Source organism: Sciurus vulgaris (assembly GCF_902686455.1).
Source record: "Sciurus vulgaris genome assembly, chromosome: 17".
In the NCBI taxonomy this organism is placed as follows: Eukaryota; Metazoa; Chordata; class Mammalia; order Rodentia; family Sciuridae; genus Sciurus; species Sciurus vulgaris.
In genome coordinates, this window is record NC_136478.1 from 9,132,433 (window position 1) to 9,153,061 (window position 20,629).

At 49.4% G+C, this 20,629-nt stretch overlaps 1 protein-coding gene across 1 annotated transcript in view; it reads right to left on the reverse strand.

Annotated features, from left to right (window-relative positions):
- Positions 1-20,629, reverse strand: part of VAT1L (vesicle amine transport 1 like) — a 143,146-nt gene that overhangs the window by 96,150 nt on the left and 26,367 nt on the right. The window contains exon 3 of the mRNA XM_079116952.1: positions 16,850-17,065. Coding sequence (XP_078973078.1) covers positions 16,850-17,065 — 216 coding nt within the window. The remainder of the gene's footprint in view (positions 1-16,849; positions 17,066-20,629) is intronic.

The following is a 20,629-nucleotide window of genomic DNA, read 5'->3' on the forward strand; positions in this document are numbered from 1 at the left end:
CTGTAAATGGCTTGCCCCAGTGAAAAACAGACCAGTTCTAGTGAGTCTGCAAGACCATATAAAACAAGTCTAATGATTCTCCCCGTGAGGAAGCGGAGGCTCAGCACTCCAGCCCCAGACTCTTATCCTGCACGTGCTGTGAGCTGCTCCTGGGGACATTAACGGCAGGGTACTCCAGCCTGCCCGAGCATGGGCCAAGTTGCAAACCAGGAACCAAGCTCAGCAGAGAGCTGCAGCTGTTCGCTGACAGGAACTGAGACTGTGCACTGATCTCAGGGATGGGGACATGGATGTCTCTGCTTCCAAGCAATGGCTGGGTGGCTGCAAGCAAACTCTGCCACTCGACAAGAAGACACATCCCAGTCCAATGACCTCATCCACTGGCAGGTCCCTACCCAGCGTGGGCTGAATCCTAGAGCCAGCAAGGGGCTTCCTTCCTGCTTTTCCTGTAACTGCCTCTGTCTGCTTCGGGGCCACCACTCAGTGAGGACATCCTTGATAACTCAGTCTGCAGTAGGTCTCTCCCTTTTCTTCTGTGTGGTAACAACTTGATCCCTCCTTCCTTCACTGCATGTAAGTGTATTCGTTACATGTGTATACGTGTGGCCATGTCTGCGTGGATATGTTATCTACACACATATGTAACATGCATACATGAATATGCTTTGTTTGCCATTCGGCTACTTATCCCTGAGAACAGAGACTTGTCTGTGTCTGCATTCCAGAGCTGCCCAGCACATAATGAGTGTTCAAAAAAGTGTGCAGGGTGATGGTGGAGAGTCCGCCACCTGCTTTATGCTCTTTCTGGCAGGGATGGCGGCGGAAGGCAGAGGACCTCCACCCACTCTCCTCCCAACAGGCCCAGGCCTCCAGGCCTCATCTGTCCACACCATGGGGTCATGTGGCTGGGGAAGGACCCTGGCTGGGGAGGCCTGGTCTTGGCACTGAACACACAGCCTTTTTCTCACCATGGGGACAGGCTCCCTGGAACAGGCCCCCTTCAGTTGCCGCCCTGAGGCTTAACATACTTGCCCTTCTTACTGCATTCCCAACTGGACGTGTGCCTGATTCCTTCAGGTCTGGACCGAACTAGCATAATTAGTCCTCTGGAGAGCTGAGCACTTTCTGTGGAGGCTCAGGGATCCCTGGGAAGTAAGGAGCGCCAGATGAAATTTGTATTTGCTAGATCTAACCATCCTATGGGACTGACCTGTTGGGGCTCTGGAGGTGAGAGAAGCAGTGTGACCCTTCTGTGCTGGGTGGCTTGGCGCCCGCCCCAGCTCCACAAGCTGCCCTCGCACAGCTCAACTGATTCTAGGGGCCAAGAGAACCCCAGATGCCATCAGAAAAGACAGCCTGTAGCAAGGATGCCAAGCTGCTCCAAAAATAGGTGCCCGGCCAGAGCCACGAGCAGATGGGGAGACCTGCACCTGCTGTCTCCGTCCATGTTTCCAGACCTATAATTGTGGGTTAAAACCCTGATTTTGAGAAAGAGTCATCCAGGTGTGGTTTTTACCTCCATCTTCGCCAACTGCGTGACTTTGTATAACTGGTTTCACTTCAATAAGTCTTTTTTTTTCAAATCTCAAGAGGGGTTGATGGCCGTTGTCTGTACCTCATAAAGCTGTTGTGAGCATAAATGACACAATGAAGGCAAAGCTCTTAACTGTGCGTTTGTGAAAAATTGAGCGTGGAAAAATACACTGCATGCTTAATTTTACATCTATATGGTGCATATGAAGCTACCCAGTAAATTCTGAAAATCGCTACTTGATAGCATCTTGAAATTCATTCATCCATCCATTTAACTCTTCCAAGAGTTATGAATACAAATTAGTGGAGCTGGGAGTGTGGAGAGTGGAGGGGGGAGGCCAGCATTACGGGGGGACTCGGGCTCTCCCGATGGTCCCTGGCCACCCCTCTCACGATCACCCCTGCCCCTTGGGCTTGCTGAGCCCAATGCTTGCAGCTCTCCCAAAGTCTCCTGCTGTCCTAGGCTTTTGTGCCAGAGTCCTGGTTTCCTGGAAAACTCCTGTTCATCCTTCAGAGCTCTGCTAACCTCTCCATCCCCAGCAATCATCTCTCCCTGAATGGCTTCTGATGGTTTGTTAATGTAGACGCCTCCTGTTTCCCTGCTTGCTGGCTTCCGGCGGGGAGCTGGGAGTCGCGGGAGGGCAGGGGCTGTGTCTTATCCATCTTTATCTGCAGGGCCTCATTTGGGCCATGCCAAGCAGGCACACATCCAATGACTGCATTTCATCCGACCCTTGAACTTAGGTCATTCAGGCCCAGAAAGAGTTTCTAACGTTGGCCCTTAAAACAGCCATCAGCTGGATTGAGGGCCTTTGGTATCTTCCGCTGATGGATGCAGTCATGGGTACCACTATATCTTTGAGTGAAGCGAAGACTTGTCCTTGCAGGAGGTGAGACTCCCTTTCCACCACACCCCAACCCTGAGCTGAGCTCTGTCATCTTCCGAGGACATCGGCTTCCAGGCTCCTCTGACCTGGCTCAAAGCCCCTGCTTTCCTCTTGGATTAACAGTAGAGGCTAGCTCTGAAAGGCAGGGGGTCCAGGAGACAGGGCAGCAGCTTGATGGACATGGAGGGCGTTCCTGAATACCTGCCAAACCTTGACTTTTTTGAGAGACACCAGGAGGCAATGATCTATCCCTCCAGTACCCCAACACGGCCATCAGTGGGTATGAAAATCTGTCACATGCAATGGTCAACAAGTGGGGAATCCAGATAGGCACCTGCTCAAGGGTGGAGTTCTGAATGAGAATTTCTACACGCTCATGTGAAACATGCTACTGTGGCATTTGATTTAATGGTTAACTTGTATACTCATGTAGTTTGCTTAAGGTTTAAAGCTGGAGCTATTTCAAACCCAATTCAACCTGAACATGGACAGAGCAAACAAAGTTATAAAATAAGGATGCTTACTTAGAATATTTGCCTGTTGGTATCCATGCCAGACAGTCTAACAGGATCATTTCCAAGGCTACACCTGAAAAGGGCAAGTGAGTACTATGGGCCAGAGCCTTTGCTGACTACTGAATATACATGAAATGAGGTTAAGAAAGGTTACAAATCAGCAGGACCAGGAGCTGAACCCACATCTGCCAAGCACAGAGCCCTAATCTCTGCCCTCTACCCCACAGGAGTTACCATGCGGGTTGCTAGGTGGCTGTGTATTCTATAGATACTGTAGATCTGTAGTATGTCTCCTGCCTTGGAAGACTGAATTGCACGCTCCACGGTGAAGAAGAGACATGAATGCCAGACAGAGTTTATAGACAAAAAAGGGAACAGAAGACGAACAGTATCCCTGCACTTCTTAAGGACTGACTCTTCTTTACTTCACACTAAGGAATGTTATCAGAACTCTCTAACCACTGGCTTCATGTACAGAATGAAGTTGGACTTTCCACCAGCTGGGACCAGACAGGCGAGGCAGGTGAAAATCTCAGAGCAGAAGAGGTCATAAGTTTGGTTTTAAAAAAAATTTTTTTTCAAAAGACCCATTCACATGTGACGGATAGGCACCATTTTATAAAACCTTCCCGTTCACCCTTCTTTCTATACAATAAACTGGGGTGCCCCTCTGCTTACATTAGCAAACACCAAAATGTGTGCAAGGTAATTATTCTATTACCTATGAACTCCAGAGTACAACATGATTTGATATAATTATAGGCACCAAGCCAACATGTTCTTATATATGTCATTAAACCTCATGGGCATCTATGGAGGGAGGTGTAGCTCTGCCAATGTTACATAAAAGGAAACTGAGTCTTGGAGAAATGAAATGACTTAAGATCATCCATTAAGCTGCTCTTAATGGATGGGATGGAAGTGCAGCTATTTAACTTTAAATAGCTCTTAACTTTTGTGCCAAAATGAAGATAAGCTAACGTAGGCTAATAGAGGAGAGATTGACATGGATTTCAATACATTCTTTAAACCTACACTCTGTGTGCTTTCCATGTTACAAAGCACCATCACCCTGTGACGGGGGTACCCAACTCCTGCTGAACTTCTCCTGTGCTGGGTTCCCTGCTCAGAGTTCTGTGGCTGTGGTTCTCAAATGTGAACATGCACTGGAGTCTCCTGGATGGCTCACCAAGACACAGATTGCTGGCCCCTCCAGGAGTTTCTGATTCTGCAGTGGGTCTGGGGAGGGACCCGAGAACCTGCATTTCTAACAAGTTCACAGATGATGCTCTTGGTCCTGCTTTCTCTGTGTAGTAACTCACATAACCCTTGAACGTGTTAAGCCTCATCATGAAGACAAGGGAACCGAGGTCCAGAGAGGTTAATCAACTTGACCAAATACAGAGAAATGCTTCTTTAATCTTTTATTTGTGTCTCTTTTCTTTAGGCTGAGTCCAGGACAACTTTTCTTCTTCTCTTTAGGGGGCTTTGAGGCCAGGTTGCTTGGACAGGAGCACAGTGTGAATTTATTCTGATGTTTTTGTTGGCATATATCCTGGGTTTACTAATAGACTGGGGAAGCCCAAAGGGTTTAGGAGGAAAACAGTGTTCATCAGCTTCAGGGTCCAAATGCCTAGTCAGCCCATTCACATTTATAAGTGTCTTCTGGGCACTCAGCAGAATTATGGACAAGGTGGAGGAATCCTGGGAAGGAAGAGGTAAGCTTTCTAAACTAAGCGAGCTTAGGGATATGTAGCAAGGTCTAGTCAAGGTTATGATCGGGGAAATCCAACCAATGAACCAGGTAGATAGGCAGGTTTTCATGGGTTACAGACAATGAGACCTGATAATCAGAGTGATCTTCACAATAACTATTGTAGTTCAGTGTTGTGGTTTGGATGTGAGATGTCCCCCAAATCTCATGTGTGAAACAAGGCAAGAACATTCAGAGGTGAAATAATTAGGTTATGAGAGCCTTAACCCAATCAGCAAATTAACCCCCTCATAAGGATTAACTGAGTGGTAACTGAAGGTGGGCAGGGTGTGTCTGGAAGAGGTTGGTTATGGGGGGCGTGCCTTTGGGGAATATATTTTGTATCGGGTGAGTAGAGTCTCTCCCTCTCTTTCTGATCATCACGTGAGCCGCTTCCCCCGCCACACTCTTCCGCCATGATGTTCTGTCTCACCTTGAGCCCCGAGGAATGGAGTCTATGAACTGACACCTCTGAAACTGTGAGCCCCCAAATAAACTCTTCCTTCTCTACAATTGTTCTGGTCAGGTCTTTCAGTCACAGTAGCAAAAAAGTCGACTAAACCATTCAGGTTCCTTGAACAAGGACTCTGAGGAGAGATCTGATGCAAGGTGATTCTGAGGAGCACTCTCAGGTACAGCATCGGCAGGGCAGCCAGAGGAGCAGAACCGGAAGGAGAGAGAAGTGGAGCTGTGCTGCACGGGCGGAGACGCTCCAGCCAGCCCCGCGGGATCTCTGATTCCAGGGCAGCTCTTCAAAGTGGAGCTTTTCACTCAGAAGGTGAAGACAGGCAGCATCACAAAGAAATCATAGGACCACAATGAAGGCAGACGGGGCCGCAGAGATTGGTGTCTACCTAATCTCACAGCAGCAGCATCTGGCCTAACTCCTCTTGAAGAAGAAACACCAGGTCCACCACCTTCTACAGCAGCAGCTGGTCCATCATCCTACAGAAGAAACACCGGATCCACCACCTTCTACAGCAGCAGCTGGTCCATCATCCTATAGAAGAAACACCAGGTCCGCCACCTTCTACAGCAGCAGCTGGTCCATCATCCTATAGAAGAAACACCAGGTCCGCCACCTTCTGCAGCAGCAGCTGGTCTATCATCCTACAGGAGAAACACCGGGTCCACCACCTTTACAGAAGCAGCTGTTTCATCTTGCAGAAGAAACATTGGGTCCACCTCACTTTACAGGAGAAGTTGAAGGCCAGGGATGGAAAAGTGCTTGTCAGGGCCGCACACTGATGTCCACAGATGGAAGGATGCAGCCCTGGATGCCTGGGTCTCTGATCACAGCCCCTCCTCCAGTTGCTGAGAGATCCTGGAGAAGGACTGTGGAGCACAGCCATCTCGAATCACCTCGCTCCCACACTGGCCTGCTCTAACCCACTGACCCTCCCTCAGCCCCTTTACATAGGATCTTACCAAAATGTCAACCATGAGTTAAACCTCTGCTCAATTCTGCTAAAGACCCCACGTGGCTTTTGATGAGGACGAGGGTCCACTCATCAGCATGGCTGCTCTGTGGTCACACCCCAGTCCATCACCGTCTCTCTCTCCAAGCTCTCCTCTCTCGCCCTGCTCCATCGGTCACCACATGCCCGGGTCCCACAGTGGTGCCCCTTCTTACATCACTCTGTCCCTTCTCCCTGCACTCCTTCCTCCCCCGTCCCTGCCTCACATGTGGACAGGAGTCCCAAGTGCAGTTGCAGGCAAGTCTCTGAGTCCCTAGACCAGGGGCTTAGGTCCTCGGCTTCCATGACCAGGGGTCCTTGCTCCTGCCTCCAAGAGCAGTCGCCACTGCCACAGGAGGAGGCCGGGCCCCTCTGATGAGACTTCAGGCCTTGGGAAGGCGGGAGCAGTCCTGAAGTTGTTCATGTGGAGTGTCCCCAAGGTCTGTGCTGGGCAGGTGTTTAGAGAGAAAGGGAAGAGGGGAGGAGGAAGAGAGAGGAAAAGAGGGAAAGAGAGGGAAAACAGAGAGGGAGGAAGAGAGAGAAAATGATGTAGAGGAAGAGAAGCGAGGGAGAGACATGGACAGAGTTGTCAGAAAGACGGACAGACTAAGGGACAGAAAGAGGTGGGACAAGGAAAGGGGAGGGCAGGGGAGAGAGGCAGAGAGGGACACGGGAAGCATGAAGGGTGGGGGGTGGGCAGGGGGTATAGGGTGGGGAGAAGGACCCTGGTTTGGACGAGGGAGGGCGGGCTTGGCTTTCCTGTCCCCTTCCTGTCACACAGTGGCGGGGTCCAAACATGCTTTGAGCAGGGACAGAGTGAATGGAAAAGGGAGCGTGTTGAGTTTGTCCTGGGTGAGCCGCAGGAAGAACCCAGTCAGGTCGCCAGTGGTCAGCCTGGGAGGCAGGGTGCCCAGGACTGGGGCCAGCAGCCCACGGGTGTCAGTGAGGGCAGAAACCACACGCCTCAAATGTGAAGAGGCCGCCGCTGACCACGTCCCACTCACCCCCCTGTGGAGCCGATGCTTCTTCTTAATAAGGTGACAGTATTCTGAAAAGCAATTGCGACTTTCCTAGTGTGTCGCTGGGGAAGTGGATGTGTCCCCAGGGCCACATAAACCCAGCAAAGACAAGTCTGTGTGTTGGGGGTTCTGGCATGTGACCAGGAGGCCAGAACCCTGGAGCTAAGTTTTCCTTCGAATTTAATCATGTCGGCCGTGTTCAAGGAGGGTGCTGTTGGGCAAGGGAGATGATCCCACGGATCCTGCAGGGCGCTGAGCAGCGGCTGTCAGGGCAGATACAGGAAGGGAGGCGAGACTGGCTTGATCCGCTCTCGCTGCTGGTTTCAACAGCCAGCCCCCCTGTGACGGCTACTTGCTGCTCTCTTGCTTCTGGCTATAAATGTCAAAGGATCACTGAGTAATATTTGTTAATTAGATAATGATATTAAAGTGACAGTAATAATAATCGTCCTAACAGTGGCTAGCGTTTGGATTTTCTATGTGCCAGAGCGCATGCTGATCCTATTGGAAGACCCCTTTGTAGACCCCTACATAAAAGCTAGGAGATGGGTACTGCGCCCGTGTCTTTTTCACGAGGCCCCAGGAAGTTAAAGTTGTGCCGAGGTCGCTCATCTGACACTGCAGAAGCTGAGCTGACCACCAGGAGTCTGGACCCTGAGTCCTGCAGCTTTTCCGGATCTTAAATGTTACCTTTTAGCCCCTTCTTCTTCCCCCATATGAATTCGTTCTTCCTGTAAATATTTATCAAACTAGAGCAATGGTCTGGGTCCTGGGCTCAGGGGTCGAGAGGGAGTCAGGGATGAAGAGGTGGCATTGTCCCTGCCTTTGTGACCCAGGTAGCCTGGAGGTTGATCTCTAGGTGTAAACTCCAAGGGCAGCTGTAGTGCTATCAGCCAAAGAGTCCCCTCTTCCCCAGGGTCACTCAACTCCTGGACAAGCCACACTGTCAGCAAGCATGGAGAGAAAAGCCCTCCACCAAAGTCCCACAGGACAGAATCTAACCCACTCCACTCCAGGTAGAAATAGGGGTTCTCCAGCACAGCCCACCAGCCAGCATAGCCAAACCCTTCAAAACACAGAATCTGCATTCCAAGAGTTCCCATGTCAGCTCTTCCTTTAAATAACTGTGTGACCTGGAACAAGTTACTTAACCTCTCTGGGTCTCAGGTTCCCCTGTTAGAACAAGGGTGTAGTAGTATCTATCCACCTTATAGACAATATATGGACATTACTGGGTTCAATCTATTTTAGCTGTTCTCCCCTCTGGCGTTGATATAGTCATTCCGCTAATATTGAGTGAAGGAATCCTGTCTCAGAGGCCAAATTCAACCTTTATAATATTTAAGATGAAGGTAGTTTCTCCAAGTCAATCGTGACTTGCTAGAAAGGAATTAAAAGCAACTAGAATAAAGATCAAGTGAGGTTTCCACAGATTTAGACGAAACTGAGAAGTCTTTTCTTCTTAAGATATTTATGTTTTAACTTGCAAAATGTTGCTGGCGTGGGGAACCCAGTCCGGGGTGCCGGCATCAGAAGCTCCCAGGAAGGGAGGTGCGCCCTGTTCTGCGCCCGGCCTCAGGAGCCGGGTGGACACTTGGGAAGTCAGGGGCCTGCCTCCCAGGATGGACACCTGGGGAAGGAGGGGGTTAGGCATCCGGAGAGTCCCCATCCTTGGCCCCTCCTGCTGAGGAGATGCAGTTAATCCCTGTCCCTTCGATTATTCATGAAGGACATGATAGTGCCACTTTGTTCTCTTTAAATTTTTAGCAGTTCCATTTTCTATCATCGCAGGCCCTCGGGGGCAGAGCATCTTGCTGTAGTGAAACCTCCTTTATCCTGGGGCTCGAGATGGGGCAGGTGGGAGGAAGGGAGGAAGGTGCAGGTTTTTCTGAGGACGCTGCTGTGGGGTCGTGCCGAGAGCACTGGCTTGGGAGTCCCCAGCCCTGGAAATGTGGGTGCTGACTAATGCACACTGCGGCCTTGAAATCCACTGGGCACCCTCAACCTGGGAAGCTGTTGTAGATCCCTTTTGGGGGTGCCAGGTGCTGCCCCAGGATGACAAGTAACATTTCACGGATGGGGAGGCTGAGTCGGAGTGGTTGGGAAGGCGGAGCTGGGACTGGACCCAGGAAGCTGACTCCAGGGCTCATCCCTGCTGTCCCTCACTGTCCGCCGACTCTAGCAGGGAGCAAAGAACGAGGTTTCACGGTCCAGTGCCTAGCTAGCGGTGGTGTCTGGCTCCCTGCTGGCTCTGCAGTCCCTGAAGGCTGTGGATCCCGCATAGCGGGGCCATAGGATGGTGGGGGGTATGCGTGATACAGGCACAGTGGCCACGAAAGGGGCCTTCATTCACTAGCGCAACACATCAGTGCAGACCAAAAGATCCAGGGAGGATACCAGAACGTTGGCCAGCCTGGGCAAGAGCCCCAGAGACAACTTAACACCCGAAATTCACAAACTCTCCAGGATTGACCTTTCCCTTGGGATTAACTCAACAGCAGGGCCCTCCTTAGCTCAGCAAAAAAAACCCTTCTAGAACATAAAAAAAGAGAAAGGCCTAGTTGGCTTTTGGATTCACAAACACTTGCTGTACTTATTATATGTCAGGGACCAGGCACCAAAAGAAAAACCTAGAGTGCTTCCAGGTTGGGGGGTGGGGTACAATAAGCGAACCAACACTTAATAACAGCAGCTAGCACGCGACGCCTGCTCCCAGCCTGTGTTAAGTGCCTCCTAAGCATCCGATCATCTAACATGCACAGAAACCCCGGAGGAGTGGCTATTATTATTTCCATTATGCAAAGGAGGAAACTGAGAAGTTAAGCAGCTACCCAAGGGGGTGAGCTCTGGGCGAGGGCTGGCCCCAGGGCCCAGGGTTAGCGCTTCCCCTCAGGACGGCAGAGAGTCAGAGCCAGCCTAGGCAATGGCGAGATTCTGAGTGACTGAAGACAATGGAAGCTCCTTTTCTTCTCCTTGCTCTTGCTAAGTTCACATGGCCATGGGGCGGGGACCAGATGGGGTGCAGGAAGAAAGTGCAACTATCCAGGGTCCCAGGCTGATTGCAGCAGGGTCCTGGTCGAGCTCAATGCCTGAAGGGAACCAGGGAGGGCGGTCATGGAAGATGGTAGGGGTATAGCAGGCCTGGAGGGCCGCAAGCCACATGGCCTCTGCCCACGTCCCACTGCCCAACTCAGGCATGGGCCCCAGCTAGATGCAAGGGCTGGGGTAGAGGGCAGATTCAAGGGACAAAATGGGCAGAGCACAGAGCTGGCGGTCGGCTCTCCAGGCTCGCCCCTTCCTCACGGAGGCTGCAAGTCCTTCCACACTGCCAGTCTAAAGAGGAATAGGGGGACGGAGCAAGAGTGGTGGGCAGGGGCAGACCCAGAGGACGTGCGCCGCGTGTCCCAGGAAGCCAAGGAGCCTGAACTGATCCAAGAACAATGAGAGCCACTGAAGATTATAACCAAGGGCATTGGCGGGTTGGGAGGGCCATTCTGGCTACAAGCAAAGAGTGGAAAGAATCAAAAAGAGAAAGCCATGGTCAGGAAGCCAGTTGAGTGGCTATGGCAGTAACCTAGGCGAAGGAGATTGGGACTAGGTGAAAAGCAGCAGCAAAGGGACAGACAGGCAGGTGGATGGGAGACGTCCTGTAATGGGGAATTCCTTACATGGAGCCTGCCTCCCCTAAACGTCTTATACAAGCTCAGCCCACCCCACAGCAGTGAAGCCCCAACCCCTCATGAGAGCCCGCTACCCACACTCTTGCCCAGTCCATCTGCTTATCATCCTCAGGTTGGAGGGCCAGTGCCACTGCCAGGGAAAGCTGATCCCTGATTTTACCCCATGGTCGGCCAGGTCAGGCCTGTTATAGACACTCGCCGCCACTCGCATCTCTTTGATATGATGTCACAAAGTTGTCCGTGTGATCATGTGATTTAAGTGGTTCCTGTGATTCGGAGGACTCCTTGTTGAAAGTCGTCTTGAATTCCCAGCACCTTACATCTTGAACGGTGAGGCCCTCCCCGCCCACGTGCTGAATGGATGAATCGCAGGACTCAGAAACTCCCAGCAGGTTGGGGAGGAGCTGGCCGGGCTCTTGGCGGTGCATTTCCTGATCAACCATGGTTTGGGTGTCAACAAAGCACACTCCTGTAGTAGAATTGCAGGTGGCCGAGTCTTTTCTGCTGAAACCCTGCACCAACCCAAGCTGCCTGAACCCTTCAACATGCTGAGGATCCGTGCTCAGCCTGTGTTCTCAAGATTTCATGTTAGAACCTGAGTCAGTCATTCAGGGAGACCACCGGTGCCTGGGCCCTAGAAGATGTGGAGGAGGCTCCAGAGAGCCCTCTGGACAGTCCCCGCTTCCTTCTGTGTGGCTCCTTCTACAAGGTTTGAATGACACAGGGAAAAGCCTCATCCTTAATGAACAGAGTTTATTCACTGGCCATTTAACTCTGGAGTCGGTGTGCTTGCTTTTCCCAGACCTGCGGCCCAGCTCAGGCTGCCTGCCTAGCTCCCCCTCCACATGTCCTAGCGGGGTACCTGTGGAGAAGACCCCTCTCCCAGTGCAGATCAGAGACGCGTCATTCAGGCTTTCTTGTGATTTGCAATTGGAGCCAGAGGAGAAGAGCCAGCTGCTTTTAGGGTGTCTCTCCACTGTCCTCTTGATGAGGAGCATGGAAATGGTGCTATGGCCAGGGGCAGCCATGAGAAGATTCCAGAAGGCATGTGCACTAGCCAAGGATTCACTGGCTGAAATGGCATCTTCTGACCATCTTTCCCTCCGGCTCTTTATCTTGAAATATTTTTTGTTTCACAGACAGGTTGAAAGATCAGAGGGAGACTGCCCATATCCCCTTCATCCAGATTTCCCTAATGGTAATGGCTTCCGTTGCTCTGGGTTGCTTACCAAAGCTGGGGGGTGAACACCATAATATGAACTAAATTACAGACTTTATTTGACTTTTATCCGTTTTTCCATTAAGGCCTGTTTTCTCTTTCAGAATCCAATTCAGGCTTTTATTTTTCATGACTCCTTTGTCTCTTCTGGTCAGTTTATTAATCTTTCTTTGTTTTCCATGACCTTGAAAGTTTCTAGGAATATGGGTCAGAATAGACCCATATAGAATTTCCCCGATTTGTGCCTGCATGATGCTTCATTATGAAACTGGTTATGGGGTAGGAGAAAGAATGTTACAGAGGTGAAGGACCTTCTCCGCATTGTCTCAGGAAGTGTAATAGACATATGGACGCAGTGTCTTTTTTTAGCATCAAATATTTGGCCAGAAATAATTCAATTTATTCTGCCCCTACATTGGGTCCAAGGTTATATACAAAGAATTCTTTCTCTTCCTCTCTCTTCCTCTCCCTCTTCTCCACTTCCTCCTGCTCCCCCCTCTTCCTCTCCGTGCCATTTATAGGCTCTGTGTCAGGTATTACGCTGATCTTCACATGATGTAGACGTCGTCACCTCCACTTTACAGAAATTAAGTTGCCCACACATTCACCCAACTATTCAATGGTAGGGCTGAGGACTGAATTCAGCTTCTTCCTACCACACAACCATGTCTGGAAGATAGAGCTCTGGCCAAGAAATGTTGCTCAGACAGTGACTCCATGCGCCACCAAGAGCCAGATAGATTCTCCTATGGCTTTCATGCAAGGGCTAAGGTCACCCCCACAAAGAAGTAGAGTGCAGCTTCTCAGAGAGGGTGGCACTTGAACTAGCAGAGAAGACCGTTCTGGAAAGAAGAAATAGCATGTGAAAAGGCAGAGAGGTTCAAAGAGCGTGGTGGTTTCTGAGCAGAGCCAGCAACTCAGCGTGGCTGGAGGGGAGGCCGCGTGGAGGAAGGCACCAGTCTCACGACATCCTGGGTGAGAGAGGCACATCTCATCTCATCGGCGATGCTACGGGGCTGGGCGGAGCAGCGAGAGCATCAGCCCTGGGCTTGGCAGCCCCTCTGGCCTGACCTTCATGCCCCACCCCCTTCTCTATCCGTCAGCTCCCTCTTCAGTCAAATGGAAGCAACCCTCACTGTCCCTGGCGCTGGCTGCCCAGGTGGTACAGTGATGAGGGAAGAGGACCCTGTAAATGGAACGCATCGCATGTCAGTTGCAGCTACAGCCAGGCTCGGAGTCACAGCCGTGCCACCCCCCAGAAACAGAGCACGCCTCAATGCAGAGCCTCCCAGTTACCACAGTCTGGCTGGCAAGCCTTGTTAGACGGGTTGGCAGCAAAACCCTGTGACGTTCCTGACACGAGCCCCACACCACTGCTTATTTTGTTACTTTCCCTGTGAGGGGACTCTGAGCCAATTTTCAAGCAGTTTCTGAAGATTCGATTAGGGGCTTTACCATCTCAGGCCATCTGGTCATGCTCTAGTCGGGAGAGAGTAATGTGTCCAAAGATTTGACAGGCAGCAGAGGCATCTGGGAAATGCAGTGACAGTGCATCCTGCTCTGGACGGAAGGATTTTCCAGTGCCAAATAAATACTCCCTAAAGTCACAGCGAAGGCTGGCATAATTCACATGCTGTTTGCAAATTCCCCATCCTGGCCTTTGATGCAATCAAACAGGAGTCTTGGTGCCATTAGGACGACACACTTTATATAAACCCAATTTATGCAACTCTGTCTTAATTAGGTTTAATCTCTTCTCATCTCATCTACATCAGGTTAGAAAATGAAGATTTGGGCCATCATCTCTTGGCTCTTCCAAAGGTCTATACTTAGCACAAGGTAGAGGTTGGAGAAATATTTATTAAATGAAAGGGTAAGTGAAGGAATGAGTGATCTTTGTTCTCCCAGTACTGTGGGCTTCTGAGTGGAAGGACCTGGGTTTGGAATCCCCCACATTAGGGAACAAATCCCAGCTCTGGTATTTGATCCTGGCATTTTCTGCAGGCCTCTGTGGTCTATCCAGTGACAATGGAGGATGGCCACCCAGGGAAAGTGAATGTGTTAGTTTCCTGTTGGGACTGTAACAAATTGCCACAAACTAAGTGGTTCTTAAGGATTTATTACTTTACCATTCTGCAGGTCTGAAATTCACAATGGCCTTCATTTGGCTAAAATCATGGTGATAGCTGGGTTGCTCTCCTTCCAAAAGCTCCAGAAAAGAATCCATTTCCTGTCTCTTCTATCACCTAGAGGCCACCTGCGTTCCTTGGCACATAGCCCCTTCCTCCATGATCGAAGCCAGCAGTGGAGCGTTTTAAATCTCCCTCTGACTCCTCTGCCCACTCCATCGTTTCCATCTTTAAGGACCCCTGTGGGTACTTACACTGGGCCCACCTGCATAATTCACGACAGCCCATCTTGAGGTCTTTGACCTCAAACACATCTTTTAATTCCTTTGGCTGTGTACTGACAGGTGCTGGGCATTCGGACGCGGACAGGTGCAGGGGGGTCACCTGCCTACCACAGCAGCCATGCGGGTGGTGGCTGCGCTTCAAAGATTCGGCAGCAGCGATGGGAAGCGCCTCCATAACTCTCCAGGGTGTCACAGATAGTGCCCCAGGGGGCTCCTGCCACTGTGAGAAGAGTGGCCAGCCATCCTCTCGGGAGGAATCTCATTCTAAGGGGATTCTGCTCTTTATACCATGGGGTGTGGTGGTCCAGGCTCACTGAGGACCCCTTCGTTTTTGTAAGAAAGTGTCCATCTGGCCCCAGCTCAGCTCCCTGTCCACACACATGGATCTGCACTTGGTCAGGGCTAATTGTGACCCTGAACTGCTGCACACCACCCACCAAATCTTGGTTGGGAGGACTGATGCTCAAGAAGATCCTCCTACCTGAGAGACCCGACTGAACCTTTCACCTCGGTGCACAGATTAAGCCAGACCATATCCTTTGGGCCTCAGAGTATTTGCTTTCATTACATTTTTTCTTTACTTTGATGCTATTAGACTATGGTAGGAAGAGAGCATAAGGAAAAGATTCATGGGAACAGTTGCATTTACATTAACAGTTTCAATGAGGCTATCCATTGCCTTCCAGCATATACTTCTTATAAGAAACCACACCGAAATATTCTTCAGTCTCAAAACACAGTATAATTACAGTTTTCTCTAGTACAGGTTTTGTTTCCATCACATGAACACAGGCTCTCAAAAAGGATCATTTTTCCCTATTTTCACCACTATTAGGAAGACTACAGACAAAACTGTCCATCTAATAAAAGCTTTAGACACCCTAACCTTAATTATAGGATTAGTTTACCTTCCTCCCCTCTTGTCCCTTCCCCCAGTTCCTTCACCTGTTTTACATTTTCATTCTTACTGTCGATAGTGTCCATAAGCCCAGAAGAAGGCATGGTAAAAACTTCTGTTATTTCCAAGATTTTTTTTTTCTCCCATGTGAAACAAATACCCCTATTCCTCTTTGTCCCAGAAACAGAAACACATGGAAAACTGAGAAGTAAACACTGAAATTCAACAGTGCCAAGGTATAAACACTGACCCACGCAGAACCAAGTCCAGCATCATGGTAAAGTCGGGAGCGTATGCTGAGCATCTGAGACTGTCTCCACACTGCACACTGGGCACACTGAGATTGTAAATGCCAGCATTCTAAATGGCTGGCTTGCTGTTTGTAGATTGCTGGAACTGAAATCCATTTCTTTTCTAAGGGATATTTAGCTTTTATGATGTCTTTATTCATGGTCAAAAGACATCAGCAAAGTTGCTACATGATTGAAGACATTCTTCTTAAGGCATTCATTCCTAAGCTTTCATATCTTTGCCTTCGTGGTTTAGAACGTGAGCTTGTTTTCTTGGAAATGAAAAACAGAAATGTGCTTTATATGACATAGGGTTTGGATCGCTGTAGAAAGCCATGATTTAAGAAAAAAAAAAAATCAATGTGAGCAAAATCTCCAGTGAAAACATCTCTGAGACAGACTCCATCAAAAGAGTTCATCTCTGAGTTCGTCAAACCACAGAATCACCAACTCTAAGAACCCCTTAAGCCCTGTCACATGACATGTGGGGACCTTCTCTTCGTGACCTCTGCATTCATAGTGTCTAGAACATGGTGGGTACTTAATAAATAAGTGCTGCGTTAGTGAACACAGTCAGACCAGGGGAGAAATTTCTGCCATCCCCATCTCCAGAACAGCAATTTCCATTTCGACTATTTTTGTCCTTTGGCAAAGACACACCAGAGACACGAAACACACAATCCAGCCATGTCAACTGCTCTCATGGATGTGCTTAGGTTTACTGTAATTCCTAGAATGCCAGTATAATTTCTGTCCCTTCTCGCCCTCAAGAAAATATACCAAAACACAAATGAATAAAAATGTCATTATTGTAAGAACCATCCAAGTCCAGTGCCATTTACTGAAAATTTTGGCAGTGCTTTTGAGATGCTTCCTACGTTAATGACAAGTCATCTCACAATGATTGACACAACGTTTCATTCTGATACCATGACTGAGAGTACTTCTCAACAGAAACTAGCTCAGAGACCACCACGTCCTCACATGCCACCCTGGAGAGCTTCCTAAGCTCCAGAGAAACCATCTATGAGGCTCATGCCACCATCAGTGCCGTGGCCCGTCAGGACTCTGCCGTCCCCATGGCCCCCAGAGCCGTAGATCACTTCTACTAATGCAGAACTCACGTGGTCAGCTGGGCGTCTCGCCACTGCCCCGTCACCACCTGGAGAAAACTGAGCCACTTACCACTCCACCGCCAGCCGAGTGCACAAGCACAGACATCCCCTCCCGCAGGTTGGCCACTTCAAAGAGCATCATGTAGGCTGTGACGAAGTTCATGGGGAACGCGGCGGCCTCGGAGAAGCTCATGTCATCCGGGATCTTGTAGACAAACTCCACTGGCGTGCAGACCACCTCAGCCCAGGCGTTGTAGTTGACAAAGGCCATCACGCGGTCCCCGATCTGGGCACAGGGAAATACAGAGTTTACGAGGGCTGGCTCATGACAGAGGGCCAAGGAGGACTAAACTGTCTGGAGCTGTCCATGGTACAGAACATCATTTTTTCTTTCTCCTAATTTGGGACCTCCATCCAAATTCTTCTGAGTGCCATTGTCCTTTATTCTTTGATGAAACAGATAACTTTTTAATATATTTGCAGTAAAAACTCAAACTACTATTCGAGTTTCACAAGTTATCCAAATTATTGGCAGCTCTGTACACCCGCCTCGTCCCCAGAACCAGGGAAGCTAGGTAGCTGAGGACCCGTTCTCTCCCTGAAATTCTGAACATCATTTAGGTGGCAGTAAGAGGCCAGAATAGTCCCAGTATATCCAGAGAAGGTAGAAAAATGACACAGAGTCTCCCTCCATTCTTAAAAAACCACCATTCACCTAACCAATGTGTGCCCTTCCCTTAAGACTTCTCCAGAATTTTAGTCCCCATAGTCAAAGATGAGAGACTTAAGAGCCAGGTTGGAGACTAGATTTCTGCTCATAGAGATTTTCCACGCGTGCAATTCATCACAACAGAAAAGCTACCATTTACTGTATGATAATAACACACCACACTCTGTGATCTTCATTTTATGTCAGTTATTCAGTGTACATGACAGCTTTATGGGATACTGTCCCCAATAACACATAAGACACTGAGACTGAGAAAGGTTAAGTCTCTGGGCTAAAAACAGCTAGCCTAAGTCCTGTCCAATTCCAGATATCTTTTCTTGACACCACAATGATCCCCTGCCAGGATTACTTATTAAGCCCCTTTTGTTCTTAGGTTCTAGAGACTCGAGATACAATTAGAAATGAGGTGCAATTCATGCTTTCAAACTGTTCACGTTCCCTGGAAATTTCATGTGGCAAGCTCTGTGAGTGACAGGGCTTAGAAGGTAAATCCTTCTGGAAAGGACATTTTAGTAGAGAATGAAGCTGTGGTGGTGATATTTCAGACGGTGGTCCAAGGATAATAAGATCAGTGTGTGTGTGTGTGTGTGTGTGTGTGCGTGTGTAGGGTAGATGGGAGCCCAGAGATGCCTGAGGTAAGCTCCCTGGAGCCCTGGGGATTGGCCAGACTGGCCAGTTCTGTGTACCTTGGAATAGGGTTGCCACAGCCTCACTGTGTCCTGCAGCAGGGTCTACAAGGACCCACTTGCCCACCAGCCTGGGAATGCTGAAGCAGAAAGACAGACCAATCCTGGCTCCTTTCCGACCTGGGTAATGAGGAGTTCAGGTGTGGACAACAGCAGACAGATTCTGCTGGACTCTGAGCTTCTTTGCTTCAGCTGCCAGGGCATCCCGTCTGGGGCTGGGCTACTCTAATTCTGGAGAGACGCCTGAACCACAGGAGCAAATTGCTCTGCGCTGATGTGTTTGCTAGCAACAGGATCGGGGCCAAGCCTGGTCCGCTAGCTCTGAGAGTGGCAAGAAATTAATCAGCTTCGTAATCTGACAGCTGGGCATGGAGAACTTTCTGACCACCTCCTGACATCTCTCCTCCTTATCCTGGGGAAGTCTGCATGAATATCAAGCAAGGTCTCCTCCTGTCCCAACTCCCCCAGCGGCTCTGGATGGGAAGAGCTTGTGGACGTACTTGTGTGTTACCTGTGGCTCTTATTCCCATCTGCAACCTTCTCTCCCCTCTTCCCAGGCCATAAATAACCCGGGACTCCTTGGACACTGGAAGGGGTGGCCCTCCACCTTGACAGTGGCATTAGTCTGTCCCAGAGAGGAGACAGCTACGAACATCAGCCTAAAATGACAAAGTGCGTGGAGTTAAAACCACCTGAGATCGGGAGAGAGGCAGGCTCAGCGCTGTGCTTGTCCAGTAGCAATGTCTGCATCTGCCCTGTGGCCATCCTGGAAAACCCCAGGAAGAGCTTGGGAAGGCTGCTGCAGCATGGCGGCTCAGTGCCTGCTCTTCCTGCAGTCGCCATTCCCTACTCTTCCTTCCATCAAGGTCAGTCTCTGCTTTTCCTTCAACACTCAGCTTAAGGTATCCCCTTCTCCCAGATGACCCTCCTTCCCACAGAGCCAGAACTGGCCACTCTTTTTAGCGTTTCTAGTGTTCGTATGTATGAAGTGTTTCCTTTGTGCTGGAATAACTATGCTTTATCCTCCAGGCATCCTATGTAATACCTTTATTATGCTTTCCCTCTTACGGATTGGGAATCAAAGTTCAGAGTAGCTGAGAAACTTTTCTGAGACCACACAGCTCTAAGTGGTGAACACAGGACTTCAGCTGAAGTTCATCTGACGCCTTATGCAGCCCTTCATTCTTGTGTTGTGCTGCCTGTTGTTTGGAGCTATCCTTTTACGTGATTGCTCTCTCCTCTGAAGGGTGAGCTCTCAGTGGGCAGAGACTGGGACTTTTGGGTTCATGGATTCTCAAGGCATGGGGCAGTGCTTGGTTTGTAGAGAGAAATGGATTGACGAACAAGAGCAATTGACCCTGGTCTAATTTCTCCGTGGGTGGGAAGCGCAGGAGAATAGGGGCAATTCTGTCCTGGAGAAGCTTCTGATAGTCTCAAAGGAAGTGTCTCCAGGGAAAAATGACTGTCTGGCCTTGGTTAGAACTTTAGGAACTCTGCTGGGGCAGGGGCTGCTAGGAACGACTGTTATTAATAATGATAAGTGACATTTTCAGAGAATTCAACATACTCCTGAATCTGGGCTAAGTGACCTTCTTTATATGCCTTTATATAATTCCCAAAAGAACTCATGAAATTTCTGAACTTCATGAATAATCATAAACTACTATTATGCCCTTTATGTAGATGGAGAAATTGAGGCTAAAAAACAGAACTGGAAGAATTCCAGTCCAGATCTGTCTCACTTCAGAGCTCTTCCTTGGTCCAGGCAGACCCTTTCTTCTTCACCTTGCAAATGGGAAATCCACCTTCACGGGCCACTGATGCTCATTTGAGGCCTTTTCTTACTCCCCAGGAAAGGGGGTAGTCTCCCACTGAACAGGTGTTCTTGCTGATTCTGCAGGCAGCCTACAGTGGCACTGGCCTGTCCAGCTGCAGCAGCCTCAGGAGAGCCTGTGAGAGTTCTCATGGTCAATATTTCTGTACAGGGAGAGTCGAGAAAACCCTCGGAGTCACCATGCCTGCTGTCATCTCTGAGATCAAGGTTGAAGTTCAACCTTCCTCAACCCTCTAGAGACAGTGAAAGAAATGTGGTATTCTTTTTCACTTGAGACAGGGAAAGACAGTTTTATTTTCTTTGTAGCTTAGTATGTCTCTTCTACCCTATCCAACAAACAACATCAAACCTCTTTGACATGATGATTCTGCAATGGTCCCCTTGTACAGATGAGTGGATATAGATTATACAGACATTTAAATAGAGGCAAAAAGAGATTAAATCCCATACCCAAGGCCACAGAGCTAGACAGCAGCAGGGCCAGGACTGGAATCCAGATTATCTGACTCCAGAGACAAATAAATTTATTACACCTGAGATAAATGCTACAAAGAAAATATAAAGTCATATGAGGACGTACAACATGGTAAGCTATGAAGT